Raw genomic sequence first — 26172 nt, forward strand, 5'->3', positions numbered from 1 at the left:
ATAAAATTATAAATAATTAACTAATTTAGAGCAACTATATAAATATTGCTGTGGTAAGTGATTTTATTTTACAAAGCACTTACTACTTGAGTATACACATCGAATTACATTAATTTTAAAGACATTTTCAATGCTGTATAATTAAAATTTTCATACGAGTTATATATTCAGTTAAAAATGCCTTTCCATATATTTATTTATTATTTAGTTGGAACATTTTAGTTACAACTGTTTAAATATAAATGTAACTAGTTTCAAACAGATCTACTCTATATTTTAATTCTATTTTATTAAATTTGACTGTCGTATTAATCACAAGTGTACTAAAAGTTTAATATTATAGTGATGTGAAAATATTGATAGGCAGATGTCGAACTATTAAGTATTACAACAGTTACTATGGTTTATGTTTTATCATATTACAGAACAAATGGTGGCACAGAACTTAATGAGTAAGATCATCAATTAATTACTTTGGCAAAATTATAAAAACACACTATTGACTATTACTATAGTCGGGGTTAAACGTTTGTGCGGTAGATGATTTTGGCTCCTATTGCTGCCTGCAAATTAAAACCTGATATTTTAGGTATAGTTTACACGCCAAAGACCCGCGTATTTTAAATGTACATTTATCATGATTAAAAGTAATAAAATATGTTTTAATTTAATCTGTAACAATTGTTTTTTTAAATTAATTAAATTGATGATAAAATCGATAGTTTATAGAATAGTAGTGAGTATAAATAACCAAAATTATACACATTTCAAAATTTATAATGAAAAAAATGTGGATTTGAAGATAAAATAAAAATTTTACTTTCAAAGCAAAATTGTACACCCCTTTACAATTTACACCCCTTAACACATCGCCATACCCTTTCTTTGCTGCTGGTAGTATACATTAGCCACCGGGTACAATTGTGGCGATTATTGGAATGGGCCGTTTGTTACTTAAAAATTTTGAATTTTTTGCTGATTCTAAACAATATAATACGTTATATTGGGAATAATGAAAAATAAACTCAGCGTCTTGCCCTCCAAAATATTTTCATCTTTTAATTTTATAATAGGTTTTTTTTACTCTAAAACACTAATTAAGGGAGTTCTACTCAGACTGCATAAACGCGTTTTGTCTAAGTAGTACGTGTGTAAGACAGAGACAACACATGCGAATGTGTTTTTATTTTTTAATTTTGTGTCTGTCATCGCGTTTTAGAGTATAAATAATACTTTGATTTTTAACTTCTGCCCCTATTTGAAAAAAAAATTCATCTATTTGGTACTTTAGGGAGTCAAAATTAAAAATTTTCAAGTAGTTTTAAAACGCATCAAGAAAAACTCTAAAAAAATAACAAAAAAACGGGAATTTTTACGCATAATCAGTTTTTGAAAAGAATCGATTTTTTTTATTTTGCTGTAACTCAAATACGAATCATTGTGAATACTTGAAATTTTCACAAAATGTTTATATTAGCATTATGTATTTACGATTAAATTTTTAAAATATTTTAACCTTTTTTAAGCTATTTATAGACAATTAAAATTTCCGATTTTTCTAAGTTTTTTTTTGGAAATGACTATAAAAAAAATCAAAAATCATTAGTCACAATTTTTGTTTATAACCATTTAAAGTTCAAATGTTTACAAAATGTGTCAAAATTACAAAAATTTGCAATTTTGAAGTTGAATATTCGTAAAATTTTTGTGATTTATATCTAAGATTAAAAATCCTAATACAATGTTATCCATAAATTTTTCTTCAAGTTACTGTAAAAAAAAAATTCCACCGTCAATATAGAAAAAAATGTATGAGCGTATGAAATTTATTTTTTTACGAAATCGAGTAAAATAATGATATATTACAATTTAAATATAGGTAATAATATTATAATATATTTTACTTATTAACCTAAACTGACAATCATCTCTTTTCAGGATTGTTTTTCGTATACAAAGATACCTGTTATTGCATTCAAATTTAACACATCCATTATAGTGACACACTATCCATCTCTACTTTATAGTATATAGCAAAGCAATATCCACTTGCCCACCTTTTAAATAATTAATTATATATGTCTATGAGCATATAACATTGGTATCATTGGACATTATATTGATTTCAGAATTTATTAGAAATTATAATTTAAATATTGATTATTTATCTATGAATATTAAGATATTAAATCAACGGTCTTTAAAATAAACCGTGGTCATGACGCGTTATTTCGCCAAATAATGTGGTTAAGATCAAATTAGTAACCATCACCAAATGGAAAATGGTGATATTCATGAAGAGATTGTCATATAATATATATAAAAAAAATTATATTAATATTTTAAAATTAGATTAATATTAATTGTTGATAATCAAAATATAATTTAAGGAATTTTTTATTTAAACTGTCAATATTTATATATTATGATATATAATATATAATATAATATTTATTATAGTATGTGTTATTTATTATACGCGAGTGAAGCGATCATCAAATTTTTTCACTTCTGTAAAACAAACAGGGTGTGCTCTAATATTTCTTTTAGAATAATTTAGGATTTTCCTTATGCTATTTTCATAATTTCGTCATTAAATTTGCACGTAGTGTGTATAAATAAACAAAATTATACACATTTCAAAATGTATAATGAAAAACAGTAGATTTGAAGGTAAAATAAAAATATTACTTTCAAAGCAGAATTTTACGCTCCTTCGAAATTTGCACCCATGGCGTAAACACACTTCGCTATACCCTTGCTATGCCACTGATAGTATCATTATCCACCGGAAACAAATGTGGCTAGGATCCGGATGTGTTAATTAAAGAGTTAAGGCCTGTGAGAGTACCTACAGTATACAGTGTACTCTATGGGGATGGGGGTGAACTAGTATACGCCTAGTACAATCTATATTCATCATATAATAAACTAGATAACATGGACCAAATATCACTCTCGATTCCAGTCCGTTTTGTCTTAGTCTATGGTACTATAATTGCCTATATCTAATAAGTGCTGATCATATCGTCTGTCCAACGCAATGGCCCATTAAAGGAAACGTTTGACGGTCCGATTTCTCGTATTACTCTGGATAACTCGTATATACAAAACTAAATAATATTAAATATTAATAAAATCTTCAAAATACTGGAACGCTTATTAGCTTCTATGTATTTCTGATTAATACAGATTATTAAAAAAAAATTTGTCAGTTTTTGTAGACCTAGTCTTATAGTTATTTTAGTATTTTTTGTTAAGTTTTGTTAATCTTTTTTTAAGTTTGATATTAAGTAGTTTATCACTGCGTATATGGAATATTCATGTCTGTGGAGTTATAGTTCATATTTAGATGTCTGATGTTTGATTACTTCCTTCTCAGATTGATATCCATGCAATATTGACACTGATTTAAGCTGAAACTCATAACTATAGTTGTGGCATGAATTATCTCGCTGACGTTTACAATCTAGTCACTCTATAATCTAAATGTATCTCCGAGAAATAATACTTATAAATACGAGAAAATTACTTCCAATGGTTCCTGATATTCGAGCTGTAATTTTGACAACAGACATGGTGATAGGTACATCTGCATTATCACTATTTGTAAAAAATTATAGAATAGATCAGAGGTTCCCAAACTGTGGGTCGCGACCCAAAAGTGGGTCGCGATTATACTTTTGGTGGGTCGCGCTATTTTTTTAAATAATACAAAAATATAATCATCTATTACTTTTCGTTGATGTTCAAAGTTCAAATTCAGTTTTATCGTCAATCCTTATCTGTGAGTGTGACAATTACGAGTTTACCAGCGGCCGTGTCAAATCGACACAATCAGATTAATAAAGAATAGTTATTGTAAATATAACGATTTACCTATCTGAAACAAATTAGTAGATACGTGAATGTCGCTTGACGTTCAAAACTTTTGATTATTTTCAGTAACACGCGGCACATCGAATACGATACACGTACGCAGTTTTATATTAAATAGTACTTTTTGTTTTAAATAAATTCATTTTTTGTACTATGGACAATTGGTTAAACAAAAAGTCAATGAGTCAAAGTCAAGAAAAAATGGAGACAATATCTGTGTCAACAGTCAAAAAAAGAAAATTAAATTACGATGAGCCTTCAACAAGTTCTTCGGAATTAAAACAAAAAAAAACTTGCAGAAAATATTGTCCGGAATATTTGCAAATTGGATTTACGTGGAACGGAGACGAAGAAAATCCACGACCACAATGTGTTATTTGTGGATGTATACTTGCAAATGAGAGTATGCGACCAAACAAATTACATCGACATATCGATACGAACCATCCAGAAATGAAAGGTAAACCACTCGATTTTTATAAAAAAAAACTAGAATCTCTAAAAACATCCAAAAATAATATTTTTAATTTTACTGCAACTACCCAAAAAGCTACGTACGCTTCATATAAAATATGTTTACGAATTGCTCAAACTGGTAAGCCTCACACAATTGGTGAGTCTTTAATTTTACCAGCAATCAAAGACGCAGTCGGAATCTTGTTTGATCAAAAATGTTTAAAAGAAGTTGAAAAGTTATCGCTTTCAAATAATACAGTGTCGCGTAGAATCGATGAAATTTCTGAATGGGTAGAAAATAAACTGATTGAAAGAGTTAAATTGAGTAGATGGTTTTCATTACAGCTAGACGAGTCCACAGATATCCAAGGCTTATCTCAGATGATTGTTTTCGTACGTTACATATGGATGAATGAATCTCACGAGGATTTTTTGTGCTGTGAACCGATTATTCGAGGTACAAGTGATGAAATTTTTAATACTCTTAATACCTATATAACAGCGAAAGGAATTGAATGGACGAAATGTGTCGGGTTATGTACGGACGGCGCCCGAGCATTGTGTGGTAAGAACAGTAGTGTTATTACTAAAATTCGTAAAATTAACCCTAATGTGCCATGGATGCACTGCAATATCCATAGGGAGGCATTAGTATCAAAATCTTTGTCAGATGATTTTAGAAGTGTATTAAACACGTCTGTAAAAATAGTAAATTTTATTAAGGCAAGGCCGTTACAGTCCCGTTTATTTGAGAAGCTTTGCGAAGAAATGGGCAGTATTCACAAATCACTTCTCCTTCACACTGAGGTACGTTGGCTATCGAGGGGGAAAGTTCTTACAAGACTTGTCGAACTTCGCGAAGAAGTCACTTATTATTTGGACGAAAAAAATGATTACGTAAAATTCTTACGTGATGTGAAGTTTATTTTAAAGCTTACATACTTAGCAGATATATTTTCTAAATTAAATGAACTTAATTTATATTTGCAAGGTATAGGCGGAGATATATTTTCAGTTCACGACAAAATTCGAGCATTTATGAAAAAACTTTTGTTGTGGAAAAATAATATTGAAAACAAAATGTTTGACTGTTTTGAATCATTTTCTAATTTCATAATTGAAAATCAAATAGAAGTTGATGATAGCATTATTACATCTATTTCTGATCATTTACAAACACTAAAAGATAATTTTGATTCATATTTTCTGAGTGAAATGGAGAACTATCAACAAATGAAATGGATTTCAAATCCTTTTCAAGAACATGACATGACAAGTGGGTTATCAATAAGAGCTAAAGAAGAATTAATCGAACTATTTGAAGATAGTGTGTTTAAAATGAATTTCAATCGAAAAAAATTAATAAGTTTCTGGTTATCAGTTCAAGAAAATTATCCAACTGTTTCCAATGAAGCTGTAAAGATGCTACTCCCATTCATTTCATCATATAATTGTGAGGTTGGTTTTTCGGCAATGGTTGCTATTAAAACCAAATTACGGAGCAAATTGAAACTTTCAAACTCACTGCGTCTCAAGCTAACCAATGCTGAAGTGGATATCGATGATGTGATGAAAAAAAATAGGAAACAATTACATCCTTCACATTAAAATTATATACTTATTAAATTTTACTAATATATTATACTTATTATACTTTTTTTTCGTAATTACATAAAATTTTATAAAATAGTTTAATTTTCTGTTGTATGGTAAAAAAAAAAAAAGGTCATTCATTGATATTGTGGGTCGCCATATTTTAAAAAATTTTCAAAATGGGTCGTACAATAAAAAGTTTGGGAACCTCTGGAATAGATAATAGATCTACTTGAACCAGCATCACACTTAATATTTTCCTAAACAAATGGTTCTATATATTTTTTGCATAATTACTTTAAAAGTTAATAATATTAATAATTGAATATACACACAAAATTATCTTTAGTCAGTTGATTCATTTAAAATACAAAAATGTTAATAAATTTATTTTATTTTATAGTCAAGACTTGTAATGCATACTCTAATGGATGGAAAAATATAATTTTTAAAAAGGACGGTTAGTAAATAAATATTGATTTAATGTTGTTTTTAAATAGTTTATCTGTGTAATTTTTTTTAATACTTATAGATCTAACTGGTTTGGAGAGTAAGTTATTGCTATCATTCATATTATAAAGCGTTTATAATCATTTTATAATAAATTATGAGTTATGACTGTATAAATAAAAATAAAGTAACTATGATTTTAATAACTTTAAACTATTTCAAATAATTTCAGATCCAGTTTTTTCTTTTATAAAGCAATGGAAAGATAAAACCCCCGATAACTTTGGTAAATATTAATCTGGTTATAACTTGAAAACATACATCTAAGATTTGACACGTAATATAATTAGAACACATTTTATGTAAATAATCTAAAACTCTGAATCTTTACTTAAGTTCTAGTCAAGTAAATATAAATCAAACTGTTATTTTTTTAGTAAGAAGAAATAATTGCAACCCAAAAGATTATTGTGTTGTGTACGGAAGTATGTCACAGATAATGGAATTATGTAAGGAAAATATTATATCATCACAAATTTAGAGATCACATGACTTATTCGTTTCTTTTTATTATTTTATAGGGGATGGCAAGTGATTTTAAAATATTTAATTATTTACATAATAACAATGTTTATAGTATATCAAATATTTTTATATATAAAACTTATTTTATTATTAATATACAAAAGTATAAAATATATCATTATAATAATTACGCGTTAACTAATAAGCGGATTATTTTATTTAGTGTATGGTTTGTGGTTACATACATTAGAGTCTAATGATTACACCTATATTATAATATGATAGTACAGTATAATTGGGAACCCCTGAGTTAGTATATAACAGACAAGTAAAAAAAAAATAGAAATAAAAATATAACAAACAAACTAAACTAAATAGAATATTTTAGTAATAAACATAATAGTGGGTAATTTTAATAGAACAACAAATCAATATATTTGGTATTAAATTTTAAGTTCTAGTTTCTCAAGCCATTGAATAAATGTAGGAGAGGTTGTGAGACAGTCGATTCTGGGTCCTCGATAGACGTGGATAGGTACTTCAAAAGCCACTTATGCAAGGTATCTGCACATCATCTAATTCTATTAAACGTGCAAAAATTATTGCACTATAGGTTAAATCCGGTGGGTATAACACCCGGCTATATGTTACGCAGGAGCTCGTCGTTCTGTACCATAGCTGCCCATACTTGTTTCCAGTTTTGATCAACATGTCGATGTTTATGTTGATTAGGAACATGGCTATTTTTTTATTTTTCATAGACAGTTTCGAGCCTTCAATCGTGTTTTGGTCTGATCTTCAATAAAATAATAAGTGGGCAGTTCATGGTTAATGTTTATTTTTGAGAATTCATTAAGGCGTTGGCTCTGCAAAGTTGAGGGAGAGGCAATTGCTGTTAATGTTGGGAACCTATAAATTGGTATATATTTTAATGTGCTAGACATTAGTCTCATGGTAGGGTTAAGTTGGGTGTCTACTTTTGTCACATGAGCATTATTTAATCACACAGATGCGTAGTATTCTGCTTCCGGACAGACTAAAAACAAAAATCGGACATCGCAAAGTGTGAAGAAGTGAATGCTACATCAACATATACTTGTCTTACAACGTAGATACGATAACAAATTTGTTTTCAGTAAAACTAAATTGCGTATGCTGATTTGATAGCTATAACTGACTCATTATTAATCTAAAAAATATTATATTATGTGGAAGATAACTCATAGCTATAATGAATATCTAATCTAACATTACTATGGTCTAAGTTAATAATAAAAAAATGATATTTGTTATTCGGTATTAACTTCAAAGATTGATGTAATATTCTTTAAAATGTCATTAAATTGATAAAATAATAAATATATTATGAATAATTGACTATTTTAGTACAACTATATAACCATTGCCGTGGTAAGTGATTTTACTTTACAAAGCACTAACTACTTGAGTAACACATTGAATTACGTTAATTTTAAAGACATTATCAATGCTGTATAATTATAATAATCACAAGAGTTATATATTCAGTTAAATTACATTTTAAAGTATCTCTACATATATATATTTATTATTTAGTTGGAACATATTAGATACACCTTTTTAAATATAAATTTAACCAGTTACAAACAGATCTCTTCTATATTTTAATTCTAATTTATTAGATTTGACTGTCGTATTAATCACAAGTGTAATAAAATTAAATATTATACTGATATGATAATCTTGATAGGCAGTAGTCGGATTATCAAGTATTAACTGGTAGGTGGGTTATTCTCGTTCTTTTTAATGAAAAGTACATGAAAGTAAAAGTAATGAATTACACACAAACGAAAAAATATTATAACTTAAAATTGACAACATATCACTGGAAGCTAAAAGAAAACCTGGTATGATATGATACATAAACAGAAATTCAAAGTTTAATAAAATTCCTCACAATTGAAATTACTCACATCTCGTTTGCACTAAAAAAAAAAATATTTACAGTTAATTATGTTTTATCTTATTGCAGAACAAATGGTGGTAAAAAAATTAATGAGTAAGATCATCATTTAATTACATTGGCAAACTTGTAAAAACATACTAACGCATACCTATTACCATAGCGGGGTCAAACGTATATGCGGTTTCTGGTTGATAACTCTCCCTTCTAATGTCGCCTGCAAATTATAACTTGATATTTTTGCTATCGTTTACACGCCAAAGGCCCGCCCATTTTAAATGTACATTTATCATAATATAATCAATAAGTATAAATAAATAAAATTAAATAACCTACGGGTTTGTCGCTTGATAAAAAAATCATCAAAACAGTTAAGTTAATAAAGGTATTTGTTTTCAAACATCCCACCAACTGCTAGTTTCATTTGAACACTATATCTTGTCAATGTCGCCTCGATATAGCAAAATTACCAACCACACATATGATTGCCCCAACCAGGAATTACCTATGGTATAACCTAACCTATGACAGAGGCCCTATGTTCATACGACCTAGAGTGTAAAAACCTAATACTAACAATGTAGGTTCAAATTCAGATATCATGTAGTATACAGTAGCGAAGGAACAAGCCACGTTAGCGCACCTGGAAGATTTTTAAATAAGCACATTTTCAGTATTCAACAATTAAAAAAAAAAATGATTAATGTACACGTTAATAATAACAATTAATAAAATACTGATAGAACAATTTGGGATATTCTTTATGCTATTTTCACAATTTCATCATTAAATTTGTACGTATTGATTATAATAAATAAATAAAATTATTTACATTTCAAAACGTATAATGAAAAAGTGGGCAAGTGGGTATCGCTCTGGTGTATAGTAGAGATGGAGAGTAGGTCACTGGTCGTGTGGATGTGTTAAATTTGAATGCAATGACGGGTATCATTGTATACGAAAAACGATTCTGAACGGAGATGATTTGTCAGTCAATGATAATTAGTTGGATATATTATATTATTATTACTTAATACTTATATTTAAATTGTAATATATCGTTATTTTACGCGATTTTGTAAAAAATTAAATTTTATACACTCATAAAATGTTTTCTATAGTGACGCTGGAATTTTATTTTACAATTACTTAAATTAAAACTTATGGATAACCTTGTATTGGATATTTGAACCTTAAGTATAAATCACAAAAATTTTATGAATTTTCAACTTCAAAATTCTTTGCAAATTTTCGTGATTTTGATATATTTTGTTAACATTTGAACTTTAAATGCTTATAAACAAAAATTGTGACTAACGATTTTTGATTTTTTTTACTACGATAAGAACAACTTATAATAATCCTTCTATTAAATGCCAAATTATTTTTATCGGCATTTCAAAAAAAAAATTTAGAAAGATCCAAAATTCCAATTGTCTAAAAGTAACTTAAAAAAATTCTAAATATTTTTAAAATTTAATCGTAAATAGATAACCATAATATAAACATTTGGTGAAAATTTCAAGTATTTATAATGATTCGTTTTTGAGTTACAGCAAAATCAAAAAATCGATTTTGTCAAAAAGTGGTTATGCGTAAAAATTCCCGTTTTTCCGTAATTTTTTCAGGGTTTTTCCCGACGCTTTTGAAAACTATTGAAATTTTTTTACTTTTGACCCCTCTAAGTACCAACTAGATGAATATTCCTTTTCAAAGAGAGGCTGAAGTCAAAAATCGAAGCATTATTACTACTCCAAAAAGTGATGACAGACACAAAAATAAAAATAAAAATAATAATAAAAAAAAAACACACATAGGTAATTGTAAAATCAATACATTCATCACTCCGTTCAGAATCTAAAAAATTTCGATTTGAAGGTAAAATAAAAATATTACTTTCAAAGCAAAATTGTACACCCCTTTGCAATTTGCACCCCTGGCGTAAGCACATTTCGCCATACCCTTGCTATGAAACTGCTATATATTAGCCGCCGGAAACAAATGTGGCTAGGATCCGGGTAGGCTACTTAAGGAGTTAAGACTTATGTGATTATAGTCTATTTGAAATATTCATAGAATCTTCAAAATAATAGAACGCTAAAATAAACTTCTATGTATTTCTGATAGTAGACCTTATAGTTATTTTAGTATTTTTTGTTAATCTTTTTTTAAGTTTGCTATTAAGTAGTTCATCGCTTCGTGTATGGGATATTCATGTCTGTGGAATTATAATTCATATTTAGATGTTTGATGTTTGATTACTTCCTCCTTAGATTGATATCCATGCATTATTGACACTAAATTAAGGTGCAGCTCATGATTATAGTTGTGGCATGAATTTGCTTGCCGTCTTTTGTATTCCGGTCACTCTATAATCTTTATGTATCTCCGAGAAATATATTACAATCTCTTTCAATAGTTCCTGATATTTGATCTGTAATTTTGACAACAGACATGGTGATAGGTTACTCCGCATTATCACTATTTTAAAAAAAAATGTAGATAATAGATCTACTCCGTTATTGAATAAGTATTCCGCTTAATCTTTTCCTAAACTAATGGTTCTATTTATTATTTGTATTAATAATTTAAAAGTTTAAATTAATAATATTAATTAGTAAATATACACAAAAAATTATTTGTTTAGTATGTTGATTAATTTTAAATACAAAAATATTAGTAAACTGAATTTTATTTTATAAATTATGTTAATTACAATATAAGCGAATGATGAGGTCGTGGATAACTGGGATAAAACAGTTTTGGAAATAGGTTAGTAAATAAATCGTTATTGTTATTTATATTGTTGTTTTTAAATAGTTTATACGTGTTATTTTTTTTTTTTTTTAATAAATTTAGATCCAAATGGTTTAGAGAGTAAGTTATTTCTATCATATTTTATTTTATTTTTTATTTTTATTTATTCTTCAAGAAGATATTGGGACTGAACATGTTCATGTGAAGGTTAAATATTATAAAGCGTTTATCATTCTTTTATAATTTATTATGACAGTATAAATAAAAAATATATCTTTAGTAAATAAAGTAACTATGAATTGAAAAACTTTTAGCCAATTCAAATTATTTCAGATCCAATTTTTTCTTATGTACTACAATGGCAATGTAGTATTAATACTTTTGGTAATTATTAATCTGGTTACAACTTGAATACATACCTCTGAGATTTAACACGTTATATAATTACAACCCATTTTATATAAATAGACTGATACTCTGAATCAATACTCTAGTCAAGTAAAAATAAATCAAACTGTTACTTTTTAGTAAAAAGAAGAAATTTCAATCCAAAGGTTTTTTGTCACGCTTACGGAAATACATCATATAATATGGAATTAGGTGAGAACTTTTTATCATTTAACATTTAAGGATCGCATGACTGATTCATTTCTTTTTATTATTTTCAGTAAATGGTATGTGATTTTAGTTATTTAATTATTTACATAAAAACTATTGTTAATGTATATCAAATATTTTTAAATAACAATTAATTGCATCATTAATATACAAAAGTATAAAATATAATCATATCATTATAATAATTACGCGTTAAATAATAAGTGGATTGATTTATTTAACATAAAGTTTGTGGTTATATGCATTTGAGCAATATAATAATATGATAAAACAGTAAATTAGGTTAGTGTGTAACAGACGAGTAAAAATAAAAATAAAATAAAACAAGGGAACAAAACGAAATAGAATAGTTTAGTAGTATGAATAAAAGTGGAAAATATTAATAGGGCAAAAAATCAATATATTTAGTATTAGAGTTTAAATTCTAGTTTCTCCCGCCATTATAGGAGGGGTTGTGAGACAGTCAATTTTGGGTTTTCGATAGGCTTGGATAAGGCATTCAAAAGCTGTGTGGTGGTTATTCTGATTTTCTTAGTTGCACTGATGCGCAGTATTCAGCTACCGGTAGACCAAAACAATGGTCGAACATCACAAAGTGTGAATAAGCGGATGCTACACCCACTTGTGATATCCTAGTCTTACAAAAGTAGATAATATGATATCAAATTTGTTTTCAGTAAAACTAAATTGCGTATGCTGATTTGATAGCTATAACTGACTCATTATTAATCTATAACTAAAAATATTATATTATGTGGAAGATAACTCATAGCTATAATGAATATCTAATCTAACATTACTATGGTCTAAGTTAATAATAAAAAAATGATATTTGTTATTCGGTATTAACTTCAAAGATTGATGTAATATTCTTTAAAATGTCATCAAATTGATAAAATTATAAATAATTAACTAATTTAGAGCAACTATATACCCATTGCCGTGGTAAGTGATTTTACTTTACAAAGCACTAACTACTTGAGTAACACATTGAATTACGTTAATTTTAAAGACATTATCAATGCTGTATAATTATAATTTTCATAAGAGTTATATATTCAGTTAAATTACTTTTTAAACTACCTTTACATATATTTATTTAATATTTAGTTGGAACATATTAGATACACCTGATTAAACATAAATGTAACCAGTTACATACAGATCTACTCTATATTTTAATTCTAGTTTATTAAATTTGATTGTCGTATTAATCACATTTGTACTAAAAGTTTTATATTATACTAATGTGATAATATTGATACGTAGTAGTCGGATTATCAAGTATTAATCGGTAGGTTAGGGTATCCGGTGAATTGGTCGCCGGTGAATTGATCGCGGGCGAATTGATCGCGAATACAATTGGTCGCCAAGATAATTGATCGCCAAACGAACTATTTTAGTTTTTTAAGTATTTTATTATCCTAGTTATATTACCGAATTTTATGTTTATTATTTTAGAATATTTAAATATTCTTATTGTTTTATTTTTAAATAACAGACAGTTCATCCAATTTAAAATTAGCATTTAATTATATACGATAAGTCGATAACGGCCATTTAAGCTTATCGAAATTATTGTCACGCTAGTTCAATGATCTCGTGTGTATATCATTTAATGGTATCTTTCATAGTATACCTATATATTATTATATCTGTAGATCTCATTGTAAATTGGATGAACTGTCTGTTATTTAAAAATAAAACAATAAGAATATTTAAATATTCTAAAATAATAAACATAAAATTCGGTAATATAACTAGGATAATAAAATACTTAAAAAACTAAAATAGTTCGTTTGGCGATCAATTATCTTGGCGACCAATTGTATTCGCGATCAATTCACCGGCGATCAATTGTTCGCGACTAATTCACCGCGAACCGTAGGTTAGTTATTCCCGTATTTTTCAATGAAAAGTAACTAAATAACAGAATTACAGACAAATGAAAAAAAAACAATAACTTTAAAATTACAAAATTTCACTAGAAGCTAAAAGGAAACCCGGTATGATATGATACATGAACAGAAATTCAAAGTTTTATAAATTTTTTCATAATTGAAATTACTCACATCCCGCTCTTATTATATCTCTTCTTCATATCTCGCACAATAGTTACTGTTGTTTATGTTTTATCATTTTCCAGAACAAATGGTTTCCCAGCAACTAATAAGTAAGATCATCAATTAATCACTTTGTAAAAATTATAAAAATATACTAATGCATACCTATTACCATAGTCGGGGTCAAACGAATTTTATGCCCCTTCAAATTTTACATCCCTAGCTGGCACAAATCTTCATGCCCGTGCTATGCCACTGGTAGTATACATTAGCCCCTGGATATATTTGTGCGAAGATTTGGATAGGCCGCTTGTTATTAAAAATTTTGAAATTTTCGCTATTTCTAAACGATACAAAAACGTTGTATTGGGAATTATGGAAAAAATCTAAGCGTTTTGCCCTCCAGAATATTGTCTTCTTTTAATTTTATAATAGGATTTTTTTACTCTAGAACCCAAATTTAAGGAGTTCTATTCAGACTTCATAAACACGTTTTGTCTATGTCGTACGTGCAGTTGAGCATAAAATGTGCAGTTCTTTTTTAAATGTTGTGCAGTTCATAAAAGATAATACATTTTGGATTTTTAATAATTAATTATACATGTCATGAACTATTATAACATTATTTAGTTTTATCCTATTATAGACCCAACGGTGACACAGGACTTAACGAGTAAGATCATCATTTAATTACATTGGCAAACTTGTAAAAACACACTAACGCATACCTATTACTATAGTCGGGGTCAAACGTATATACGGTTGGTAACTCTCCCTCCTATTACCGCCCACAAATTAAAACCCGATATTTTAGTATCGCTTACACGCCAAAGACCCGCGTATTTTAAATGTACATTTATCATGATTAAAAGTAATAAAATATGTTTTAATTTAATCTGTAACAATTGTTTTTTTAAATGAATTATATTTATTATATAATCAATAATGAATAGAATAGTAGTGAGTATAAATAAATTAAATTATACAAATTCCAAAATGTATAATGAAAAATATATCGATTTGAAGGTAATATAAAAATGTTACTTTCAAAGCAGAATTTACGCCCCTTTACAATTTACACCCCTGGCGTAAACACACTTAGCCATACACTTGCTACGGCACTAGTAGTAAACATTTGTCAACAGATATAAATGTGGCAAAGATCAGGGTAGGCCGTTTGTTATTTAAAAATTTTGAAATTTTTGCTATATCTAAACGATATAAAAACGTTGTATTAGGAATAATTGAAAAAAACTCAGCTTCTTACCCTCCAAAATATTTTTATCTTTTAATTTTATCATAAGTTTTTTTTACCTTAGAACCCAAATTGAAGGAGTTCTATTCAGACTGCACAAACGCGTTTTGTCTGTGTCGTACGTGCAATTGAGCATAAAATGTGCAGTTCTAAATTAAATGTGCCGTTCTTTTTTAAATGTTATGCAGTTCATAAAAGACAATACATTTTGAATTTTTAATAATTAATTATACATGTCATGAACTTATAACATTATTTATGTTTTATCCTATTATAGACCCAACAGTTACACAGAACTCAACGAGTAAGATATAAAAACATTATATTAGGAATAATTGAAAAAAAACTCAGTGTCTTACACTCCAAAATATTGTCATCTTTTAATTTTATCATAGGTTTTTTACCTTAGAACCTAAATTGAAGGAGTTCTATTCAGACTGCACAAACGCGTTTTGTCTGTGGCGTACGTGCAATTGAGCATAAAATGTGCAGTTCTAAATTAAATGTGCCGTTCTTTTTTAAATGTTGTGCAGTTCATAAAAGACAATACATTTTGAATTTTTAATAATTAATTATACATGTCATGAACTTATAACATTATTTATGTTTTATCCTATTATAGACCCAACAGTTACACAGAACTTAACGAGTAAGATATAAAAACGTTATATTAGGAATAATTGAAAAAAAACTCAGTGTCTTACCCTCCAAAATATTGTCATCTTTTAATTTTATCATAGGTTTTTTACCTTAGAACCTAAATTGAAGGAGTTCTATTCAGACTGCACAAACGCGTTTTGTCTGTGGCGTACGTGCAATTGAGCATAAAATGTGCAGTTCTAAATTAAATGTGCCGTTCTTTTTTAAATGTTGTGCAGTTCATAAAAGACAATACATTTTGAATTTTTAATAATTAATTATACATGTCATGAACTTATAACATTATTTATGTTTTATCCTATTATAGACCCAACAGTGACACAGAACTTAACGAGTAAGATATAAAAACGTTATATTAGGAATAATTGAAAAAAAACTCAGTGTCTTACCCTCCAAAATATTGTCATCTTTTAATTTTATCATAGGTTTTATACCTTAGAACCTAAATTGAAGGAGTTCTACTCAGACTGCATAAACGCGTTTTGTCTGTGGCGTACGTGCAATTGAGCATAAAATGTGCAGTTCTAAATTAAATGTGCCGTTCTTTTTTAAATGTTGTGCAGTTCATAAAAGACAATACATTTTGAATTTTTAATAATTAATTATACATGTCATGAACTTATAACACTATTTATGTTTTATCCTATTATAGACCCAACAGTGACACAGAACTTAACGAGTAAGATATAAAAACGTTATATTAGGAATAATTGAAAAAAAACTCAGTGTCTTACCCTCCAAAATATTGTCATCTTTTAATTTTATCATAGGTTTTTTACCTTAGAACCTAAATTGAAGGAGTTCTACTCAGACTGCATAAACGCGTTTTGTCTGTGTCATTTCATCACATAAAATGTGCAGTTCTAAATTAAAATGTGCCGTTCTTTTTTAAATGTTGTGCAGTTCATAAAAAATAATAAATTTTGAATTTTGAATTATTAATTATACGTAGATATATTTTTATGAGCTTTTAACATAGGTATCATTTGACATTATTTTGTTTTCCGAATCTATAATTTTGACAACAGACATAATGATAGGTTACTATACATTTTTACTTTTTTTATAATTGTTTAGCTTACACATCTACTCCGTTTCTGCACAAATATCAGACTTAACATTTTCCTAAACTAATGGTTCTATAATTTATTTGCATAAATAATTTAAAAGTTTAAATTAATACTATTAATTAGTAAAACTAATAATAATAATAATAATACTATATACTATTAATTAGTTTATTATATACTTAAAAAATGATCTGTAGTCAGTTCATTAGTTAAAAATACAAAAATCTAAATAAACTGAATTTTATTTTATTAATTATGTTAATTTTTATATAAGCGAATAATGAGGTCGTGCATAACTGGAATAAAACAGTTTTGGAAATAGGTGAGTAAACAAATCGTTATTGTTATTTATATTGTTGTTTTTAAATAGTTTATACGTGTTATTTTTTTTTTAATAAATTTAGATCCAAATGGTTTGGAGAGTAAGTTATTGCTATCATTCATATTATAAAGCGTTTATAATTCTTTTATAATTATGACTGTATAAATAAAAATATATCTTTAGTTAATAAAGTCACGATGATTTGAATAACTTGATACTAATTCGAATATATTCAGATCCAGTTTCTTCTTTTATACGGCAATGGCAAGTTCATAACCCTTTCACCTATGGTAATTATTAATATGGTTATAACTTGAAAACATATATCTTAGATTTGACACGTAATATAATTAGAACACATTTTATGTAAATAATTTAAAACACTGAATCTTTACTTAAGTTCTAGTCAAGTAAATATAAATTAAACTGTTATTTTTTAGTAAAAAGAAATAATTGCAACCCAAACGATTATTGTGTTTTGTACGGAAGTGTGTCACATAAAATGGAATTATGTGAGGAAAATATTATATCATCACAAATTTAGAGATCACATGACTTATTTGTTTCTTTTTATTATTTTATAGGGGATGGCAAGTGATTTTTAATTATTTAATTATTTACATAATAACAATGTTTATAGTATATCAAATATTTTTACATATAAAACTAATTTTATTATTAATATACAAAAGTATAAAATATATCATTATAATAATTACGCGTTAACTAATAAGCGGATTATTTTATTTAGTGTATGGTTTGTGGTTACATACATTAGAGTCTAATGATTACACCTATATTATAATATGATAGTACAATATAATTGGGAACCGCTGAGTCAGTGTAAAACAGACGAGTAAAAATAAAAATAAAATAAAACAAGGGAATAAAACAAAATAGAATAGTTTAGTAGTATGAATAATAGTGGAAAATATTAATAGGGCAAAAAATCAATATATTTAGCATTAGAGTTTAAATTCTAGTTTCTCCCGCCATTATAGGGGGGGGGGTTGTGAAACAGTCTATTTTAGGTTTTCAATAGGCGTGGATAAGGCATTCAAAAGCTGTGTGGTGGTTATTTTGTTTTTCTTAATCACACAAGTGTGTAGTATTCAGCTACCGGTGAACCAAACCAAGTGCCCAACATGACAAAGTGTGAATAAGTGGATGATGCTACACCTACATACGATATACTTGTCATACAAACGTATACAGATACGATAACAAATTTGTTTTCAGTAAAACAAAATAGGTTATACTGATATGGTAGCTATACGAGAATTGACACATTATTAAGCTATATCTAAAAATCATAATATTATGTATAAGATACCTGATAGCTCAAATGAATATCTAATCTAACGTAACAATGATCTATGTTAATAATACAAAATGTGTTTTGCTGAATACAAATTTGGTATGTTGTACACTTATATGTCAGTCAGAGTTGGGCAAAATATTATCTAGATAATTATTCGAATAAAAAATTAATACGATGTTAGTAAGCCAGTGTGACGTCATCTTAATAGTTAATAATTTGTTGTTCCCTTCAAGTTTGAACATTAATATATTTATTTCTATTTTTTAATTTACTTAGATGGTATGCAATCATTAGGCATTACTTGTACTGGTAAGTTATTTTACTTTACACTTTGGTACCAAGCGTTCGTCATAACCGCACATTTTATACTGTTCTATACCACAAACATTTATTCTAATTATATTGTTGAAAAGGGAAAAAATTGTGAATTTTTATCAATGTAATTTATTTATTTTTTTTTTTTTTTGGAAATTGGATAGAACTAATTTTTTTGTATAATCCCGAAAGTTTTATTTTTATGATTTTATGATCTTCATTAAATTTGATTAACTGGTTTGCAATACTAAACGATTTTAAATAAATGTATACCTTATTAATATAATATATATCAATGTGTGTGGAATTGAACGGTTTGATTTGGGGAAAATATAAACGTCCTCTTAATAGTCAAGTTTGTAGTTCTCTTCAAGTTCGAACACTAATGTATTTATTTCCATTTGTTAAGTTACTTAGATACTATGTCATCATTAGTCATTACTCATTAGCAGTAAATTATTTTACTTTATATTGTGGTACCTACTCATTACAAGCGTAATCGTTTTCCGCTAAAATTACCCTCGCCCGTTATCACCATGACCGTTTTCCGCCAAAAATTAAATTAATAAATTATTTAAGATATTTTTTGAGAACTCCTTATTTTAGTGCACGTAGCCTAAACGGCTCCTGCATTTTACAACACGAATTCTTTCTCATTTCTTTCAGATTTAGGACTGTCACAAAATAGGGGTGGTTAAAAAGGGCGAATGTAAGTTCCTACACGAGAGTAGCAGGTACAAAAAATACATAGTAATTACGTTAGTTCCTACACGATAGAAAAGGGTACATATGTAAGTTCCTACACGGTAAACACAAGGTACGTATGTTAATTTCTACACGGCGGAAAAAGGTACATATTATTGTTATACGAATTTTCAAAAATTAATATATAATGATTAAAAAAAATAATAAAAATCCCATAATGTGAAATTTTATATTTTATGAGGTTTATTTCAATAACTTAAAAATTTAACAAAATCGAATTGATTAATTTTGTTTGTTGTATAATCTAGCATTTTTTCATTTATGAAATTTTTTTTTGTGGCTTATTTTTTTACTGATTTTTGGTTTTGTGTTACTAATTGTAGTTCTTATTTTAATATACGTGTTTACTTGAAAAAGTTTGAAAATTTAAATAATTTTAAAAATATGTGGATGTTGGTGATAATAATTTGAGTAAAAATCTGAATGAAAACTTTCACATGTGTTTGTCGTACGGACTCATCAGAACATTGCCGCGCCCACAATTTCGGAGGAAAGATTGATTCATTTGATATACAATAATTATCTATCAAATAATCACAAAATTCTGTTATACCTGTATTTTCAGGTTTGTCTGCTATAAAAATTCTGCAATTCAAAACGTCATACAATTCGTGTATACATATTTAATTTTTTCCGCCATGTAAGAACCTACATACGTACCTGGTTTTTACCATGTATGAACTAACATACGTTCCTGGTTTTTATCGTGTAGGAACTAACGTATGTAATTGTTTACCTGTCACTCTCGTGTAGAAGCTTACTATTCCCCGTTAAAAAAGTGTTGGTAAACACTCAGTAGGTACCTACTTAAATTATAAAAATTATATAAAAAAGCATATATTATCTTATTGTTGTGAATTAAATTTAAAAGTTAAAAAAATGTAAAGCATGTATATATAAAAATATTTAAAAAATCAAAAATTTTAATTTTAGGTAAATTTTTTTGGCACTATTTTTTTTATATACTAAATAGATAACAAAATCAATAATTGTACTAATGTAGCTTTTAAGCAAAACGATCATAAAATAGTATGGGCTCACTTATTAATACCCAGTGCGTATAAAATTGCAATATACACAAGCATTTAACTTTTTTTTTATTATTATTAATTTACTGAGTACCTATTTTTTTTGGATTTTTACATTTTCTTATAAGTTACAAATATTTTTTATTATTTCACGTGTATAACCATCAATGCCAATATTTTAGATTTATACACTGACTATTACTGACTTCCTATATACCTAATTACATTATTAATATAATATACTTTACAATAACTCTATCGATATGATGCTAAATGTCATAATAATTATTTTTAGTCTGAAATGTTCATCGACAGGTATGGTTAAATCTAAATAACAATATAAAAAATATTCATATATGAATATAATAATTATTGAAACTAGTTACAATATACTTAAAATCGGATACGTAATACGTAATATTAAGGACTTACACCCCGTTCCAAATGAAAATACACCGGACAGCAACTGGTTTCCGTCCGGCAGCGAGCATTTCTCACACAACGACATAAGTAATGACCGGTGGAAGGGGAAAAAGTGCATATAATTGTTGTATTCTCTTTTGGAACAGAGTATATTATAAAATAAATGCGCTTAAACTGTAAAGAAATAGATTTAATTAAATCAAATTATTATTATTTTTATTTTAGAAGAATCGTCAACGCAGCTGCATACTTTACTTATGCAGTGTAGGTACATTTGATTTATTTTTAAATTATACACCGATGAAGAATTGATTTTATTTTGTAATATGCACTATTAATTATAGAGTTTCAATAATGTAAAAAAAAAAATGTCGATATTTTAATAAACAAGACAATTTTAATGATACATGTTATTTTTATATATTAACATTTAACATAAATTTAAATTTTTCTATATTAAAGAATATACGAATATATATACTTATACTAAATATTGTTTAACAATTGCACACAATATATGTTATAAAAATGTGTCTGTCTTCAATTAAGAATTATTTAAATTCACCTTTATTGTGTGTGATAAATTTGAAGTCAATAAAAAATCATTACTAACTATTCAGAACTATAAACAGTCTCGCCTATACTTATAACTATAAGTATATTTTATGATATATTCAATATTCATATTGTCATATTGCTATGAGTTAATTTATTCATACTGTAAATTGAATATATAGTTGACTCTCGATAAATAGAAGTTCGCGTGGAAGGAGGAGATTTGACTTACTAAAATTTCCGAGCTATTAAAAAAAATTTTTTTTTTAATTTTCCGCCAAAATTTAGATTCCGTTTTTCAACACCGTCCATTTTGCTCAAAAAAAAAAGGTTGGACTCCTTTTTCCTCCAAACTTTTTTTCCTGACATTATGTCGATTTCCCTTCATATATTAAAATATTTAGCCGGCACCAATAGTATTGTAGAGCTGTGTACCGAATTATAGAGTAAAAGTAACAGTCAATAACATTTTAACGTCACTGGGTTGATGTTCATTAAGCCTAATTAATATAAGTACATTTTTTTAAACAAGTATTCCTTCGTTGCAGAAATGTCATATAATTATAAAAAAAAATATAGTTACCTTATTTTTAATAACTCAATTCAATTTTTATTTGTAAATTAAGTAGTTTTTCAATTATTTAATTTGTATTAAACATAAGCATTACTTATTGTTCTTCTTAATTCCTAATTAGATGGAAATACAATATATATAATATAACTTAAAAATATATTTTTGATATTTATTTTATATATGTGAAACCAAAACGTTATTTTTGATTATGACTACCACCCAACCACTTATTAATTGTGTTTATATTGATAATATTATGTTTGATAAACAAAATTAAGGTGAAAACAAGATCCGGTGTTTCTACTTGATCAAATACACATGCTGATTACTGAATACCTAACTATTAGCTGTATCAAATTTTATAGTTATTCGTATATTCCGTACTCGCCATTACCGAAGTTTAATATCGTTTTCATGTTGATACAACATATTGTGTTTTTTAGTTTAACCAAAATTTAAAAAAAAAATGTCCAACCAAAAATATTATTATAATCCACGGATATACAGTATGAACTATTAATTAAACGTAGTTATCTTTTATCTATTAATTATATAAATATTTTAAGTGTTATTCAACCCCTGCCCCGGAATTTATTGCTGGTACGGCACGTTTTGCGAACCTACCTCGAAAATTAACATAATAATATAACAAGCCTCCCCCGAAATTAATTCCTCTATACGCCACAGTAACTCATCTAGATAATTTATAGGTTCTCTTTGTACAACACTGGTCGTCAGTCACAAGTAAAAATAAGTTAGTAATAATATAGTTTAGCCTCAGAGTCGTCGGGAATATGAAAATTAAATTAAACAAAAAATCATTATTGGTAGCACTATCTAGTGATAAAATCTTTATTTTAGTAGACGTAAAGCAAAATACAGTAGATGACTCTGCCATTATCGTTTCACCGAATACAAGACATCTTAACAGATTTTAAAATTCTAAATTTAATGATGATTTAAGAAGTATAAGATATTTTTAATTTTTCATATTTTCAATAATTATATATATATTTATCAATTAAAATACTAATTTCTTAACATTAAATATTTAGTATATATATATTTTACACAATTATTAATAATGATTTTTTAGTATAAAATTGTATTATTTTTATTTTTAAAAGATAAACAGATTGATTTATCGTTACCAAGCATGCTCACTCGTTTTTTCTTTAATAATTAATGTATTTATTCAAAATCAAATTTATGGAATTTTTAAATATACTTTAAGACAATAATTTCAAATTGTTGAGATTTCTTGAACTAATTAAGGAGTGTTCTATGGAGATACAAGTCTTTGTTTACCCCCTATCCCCGCCTTTCAATTGTAAATCATTTTGAGAATCATTTTTCTAAATATGCTCATGTATCAAAATCAAAATTCGAACAAGTAGTAAAATTACTTAACTTTGTTCAAGGATATTAATTCCATGATAATGAGTCTGAAAGGTATATGGAAGCTATGATAATTTGAAAATTATAGTAATTAATAGTAATATATTTTTTATTTATTTATATTAATATAATATAATTTATAAGACTTATCCGTGTATACTATACACTGTATAGGAACTATTAAATTTCAGTTTACATTTTTTATATATATTATATTTTTTAGAGAGGTGCTTAACCTTCTCAAACTCACACTATTCAGGCATTCCAATCTATTTTTCTTCGTGACATTACTTCAGCACTTTGTTATATTTAAAATAATTATCTTCACAATGACCTCAATATAGAAAATATAAGCTAATTAACAAAAAACATTATATTAACTTCTATCCTACTCTAACCTTCTAATTTCCCATTTTTCTACTGCATTTCTTCCTGACAAGGTTACGTTAGATAATATTAAAAAAAAAAAAAATTATATTTTTGTAAAACTATTTTTAAGTATTATTATAACCACTAAAAAATTTACAGTAAAAAATGAGATTCTGATTTGTTAAACAGAAGTTGTATAGCCAGAACCCTTAAATAGTACAAAAAAATCTCAAATACTTGAAAATAAGTTCCTTAAGTATATTTAAAAGTTTCAAATATAAGAGTTTAAATAAATACTTTACTAAAGGAAAATACTTTGTGAATTATTCTGTAAAATTTAAGTACATATAGTTTGAATAATTTTTCGCAATAAAAATAAAAACATTAGACCATACGCATGTCTAGAACCAGGTAGGGTCGTATGAATAAATAGTACCTATCACCAACAATAATTTTGAATAAATATAATCAACACAATCAGCCATACGTCAATGACGGAATTCATCATACAACTATTATATGACATGACGTATGTATTAATTTATTTTTGTAAAAGATTACGCACCACTTCCAGTTCAAAAACTTTAAATGAAAATCAAATTATTTGTAATAATTAATTTACCATCTGAAGAATGGTTATAACAGATAAAAATTACATTCAGCTTAAAAATGTTAATCAATGGATACAAAAACTATAATATTTTATAAAAATGCATATTTTTAAACTTTCAATTTTAGAAATGTGTAGTGTAGAAAAATATTTAGTTTAAAAATGCTTTATACTTAGTATGTATGTTTAATAAACGATGTAGTTAGCTACAATTTAATACTTATATAATATAATATTAGTAATATTTACACTTACTTTTTTAGCAAACAATATTATGTATAATGTGTAGATAAAAATGAAATGATTTAATTAAATATAACTTTGAGAAAAATTGAACTTTTATGAAAAATATATTAATATCAAAATACTTGTATACATTGTACATAATATGTTGAACTATAAATATTTACTCTGTTTTCATATCCAATACCAATGGTAACTTTACAGTTCTAAGAATAAAATTATTATTTTTTTTAAATTTAAGGGTACTATAAACTACCAAACAAATATTACGTTATATCGTACATTTTAATTTTAAATTGTAATAGTCACTAATAAATAATAAATAAAAAATAATGCGTATAATCAGTTAAAATGATATTATTTTGATCTTTATTTAAAACTATATATTTGATTTATCGTCTCAATTATTCTAAAATGAATTTTGATCAGAGATCGCAACAGCTATTGAACGGTTATCAAGGGAGCTGTCATTGACTAATAATTTTATTTAAAAGTCTAGGTTCTAGGTATCTATAATTTCGTATTTAAGGTGGGTAAATCTTCACGAGAAAAATTTGAAAATTACTTTTATACAAGTATAAAACAATTACGTACTTTAAATTATTATTGATAAACGAATAGTGTACATTGTATGAACTAAGTTTAGGCAGGTGGATTAAAATTAATGATCTAAATAACTTGACAATTGATATCCTTTATTTAATTCCCATCTACATATTACACTACACGGAAGATTAAAGGCATAAGCGGTCATAGGGTGGTGAGGTGGGCTTAGAAGTGCTTAGCCTTTATATATTTCAATAGCCCTTGCCCTTCAATATTAAAACTTTATTCAAAATTATTATTACTGATATTTGTTTTAATAAATAATAATTAGACTTTGTAATAAATATTGCGAAAAAACTAATTATTAAAGCCATGGGATTCAGAATTAAATTATTGCGACGTGTTCAAAACACGTTAAAAATACTATTATTGAAA

At 26.8% G+C, this 26172-nt stretch overlaps 1 protein-coding gene and 2 long non-coding RNA genes across 3 annotated transcripts; all 3 read left to right on the forward strand.

The window, feature by feature from the left end:
• Positions 1-9: 9 nt before the first annotated feature.
• Positions 10-6888, forward strand: LOC132929920 (uncharacterized). Its single transcript, XR_009662177.1, has 6 exons — positions 10-53; positions 426-452; positions 6332-6388; positions 6461-6478; positions 6611-6664; positions 6816-6888. It is a non-coding gene; the product is annotated as an uncharacterized LOC132929920 (long non-coding RNA).
• Positions 6889-8294: 1406 nt separating this feature from the next.
• Positions 8295-18171, forward strand: LOC132930834 (uncharacterized). The gene is made up of 11 exons (XM_060996907.1): positions 8295-8313; positions 14367-14393; positions 14930-14956; positions 15816-15842; positions 16161-16187; positions 16506-16532; positions 16851-16877; positions 17543-17590; positions 17673-17690; positions 17827-17880; positions 18031-18171. The coding sequence occupies exons 2-11, from the start codon at positions 14372-14374 to the stop codon at positions 18132-18134; spliced, it is 381 nt and encodes a 126-aa protein (XP_060852890.1). The 5' UTR covers positions 8295-8313; positions 14367-14371; the 3' UTR covers positions 18135-18171.
• A 996-nt stretch (positions 18172-19167) lies between these two features.
• LOC132929771 (uncharacterized) lies at positions 19168-21848 on the forward strand. Its single transcript, XR_009662152.1, has 3 exons — positions 19168-19220; positions 21315-21334; positions 21668-21848. It is a non-coding gene; the product is annotated as an uncharacterized LOC132929771 (long non-coding RNA).
• Positions 21849-26172: the final 4324 nt, after the last annotated feature.

Source organism: Rhopalosiphum padi, chromosome 4, assembly GCF_020882245.1.
Source record: "Rhopalosiphum padi isolate XX-2018 chromosome 4, ASM2088224v1, whole genome shotgun sequence".
NCBI lineage: Eukaryota > Metazoa > Arthropoda > Insecta > Hemiptera > Aphididae > Rhopalosiphum > Rhopalosiphum padi.

What these genes read in the sequence shown, in the direction of transcription:
- LOC132930834 (XM_060996907.1), top strand. Translation starts at nt 14,372, where the DNA reads ATGGTTTCCCAGCAACTAATAA. An exon ending in AGTTACACAGAACTCAACGA is followed by an intron (nt 15,843 to 16,160) that starts GTAAGATATAAA and finishes ATCCTATTATAG; the next exon opens with ACCCAACAGTTACACAGAAC. An exon ending in AGTGACACAGAACTTAACGA is followed by an intron (nt 16,533 to 16,850) that starts GTAAGATATAAA and finishes ATCCTATTATAG; the next exon opens with ACCCAACAGTGACACAGAAC.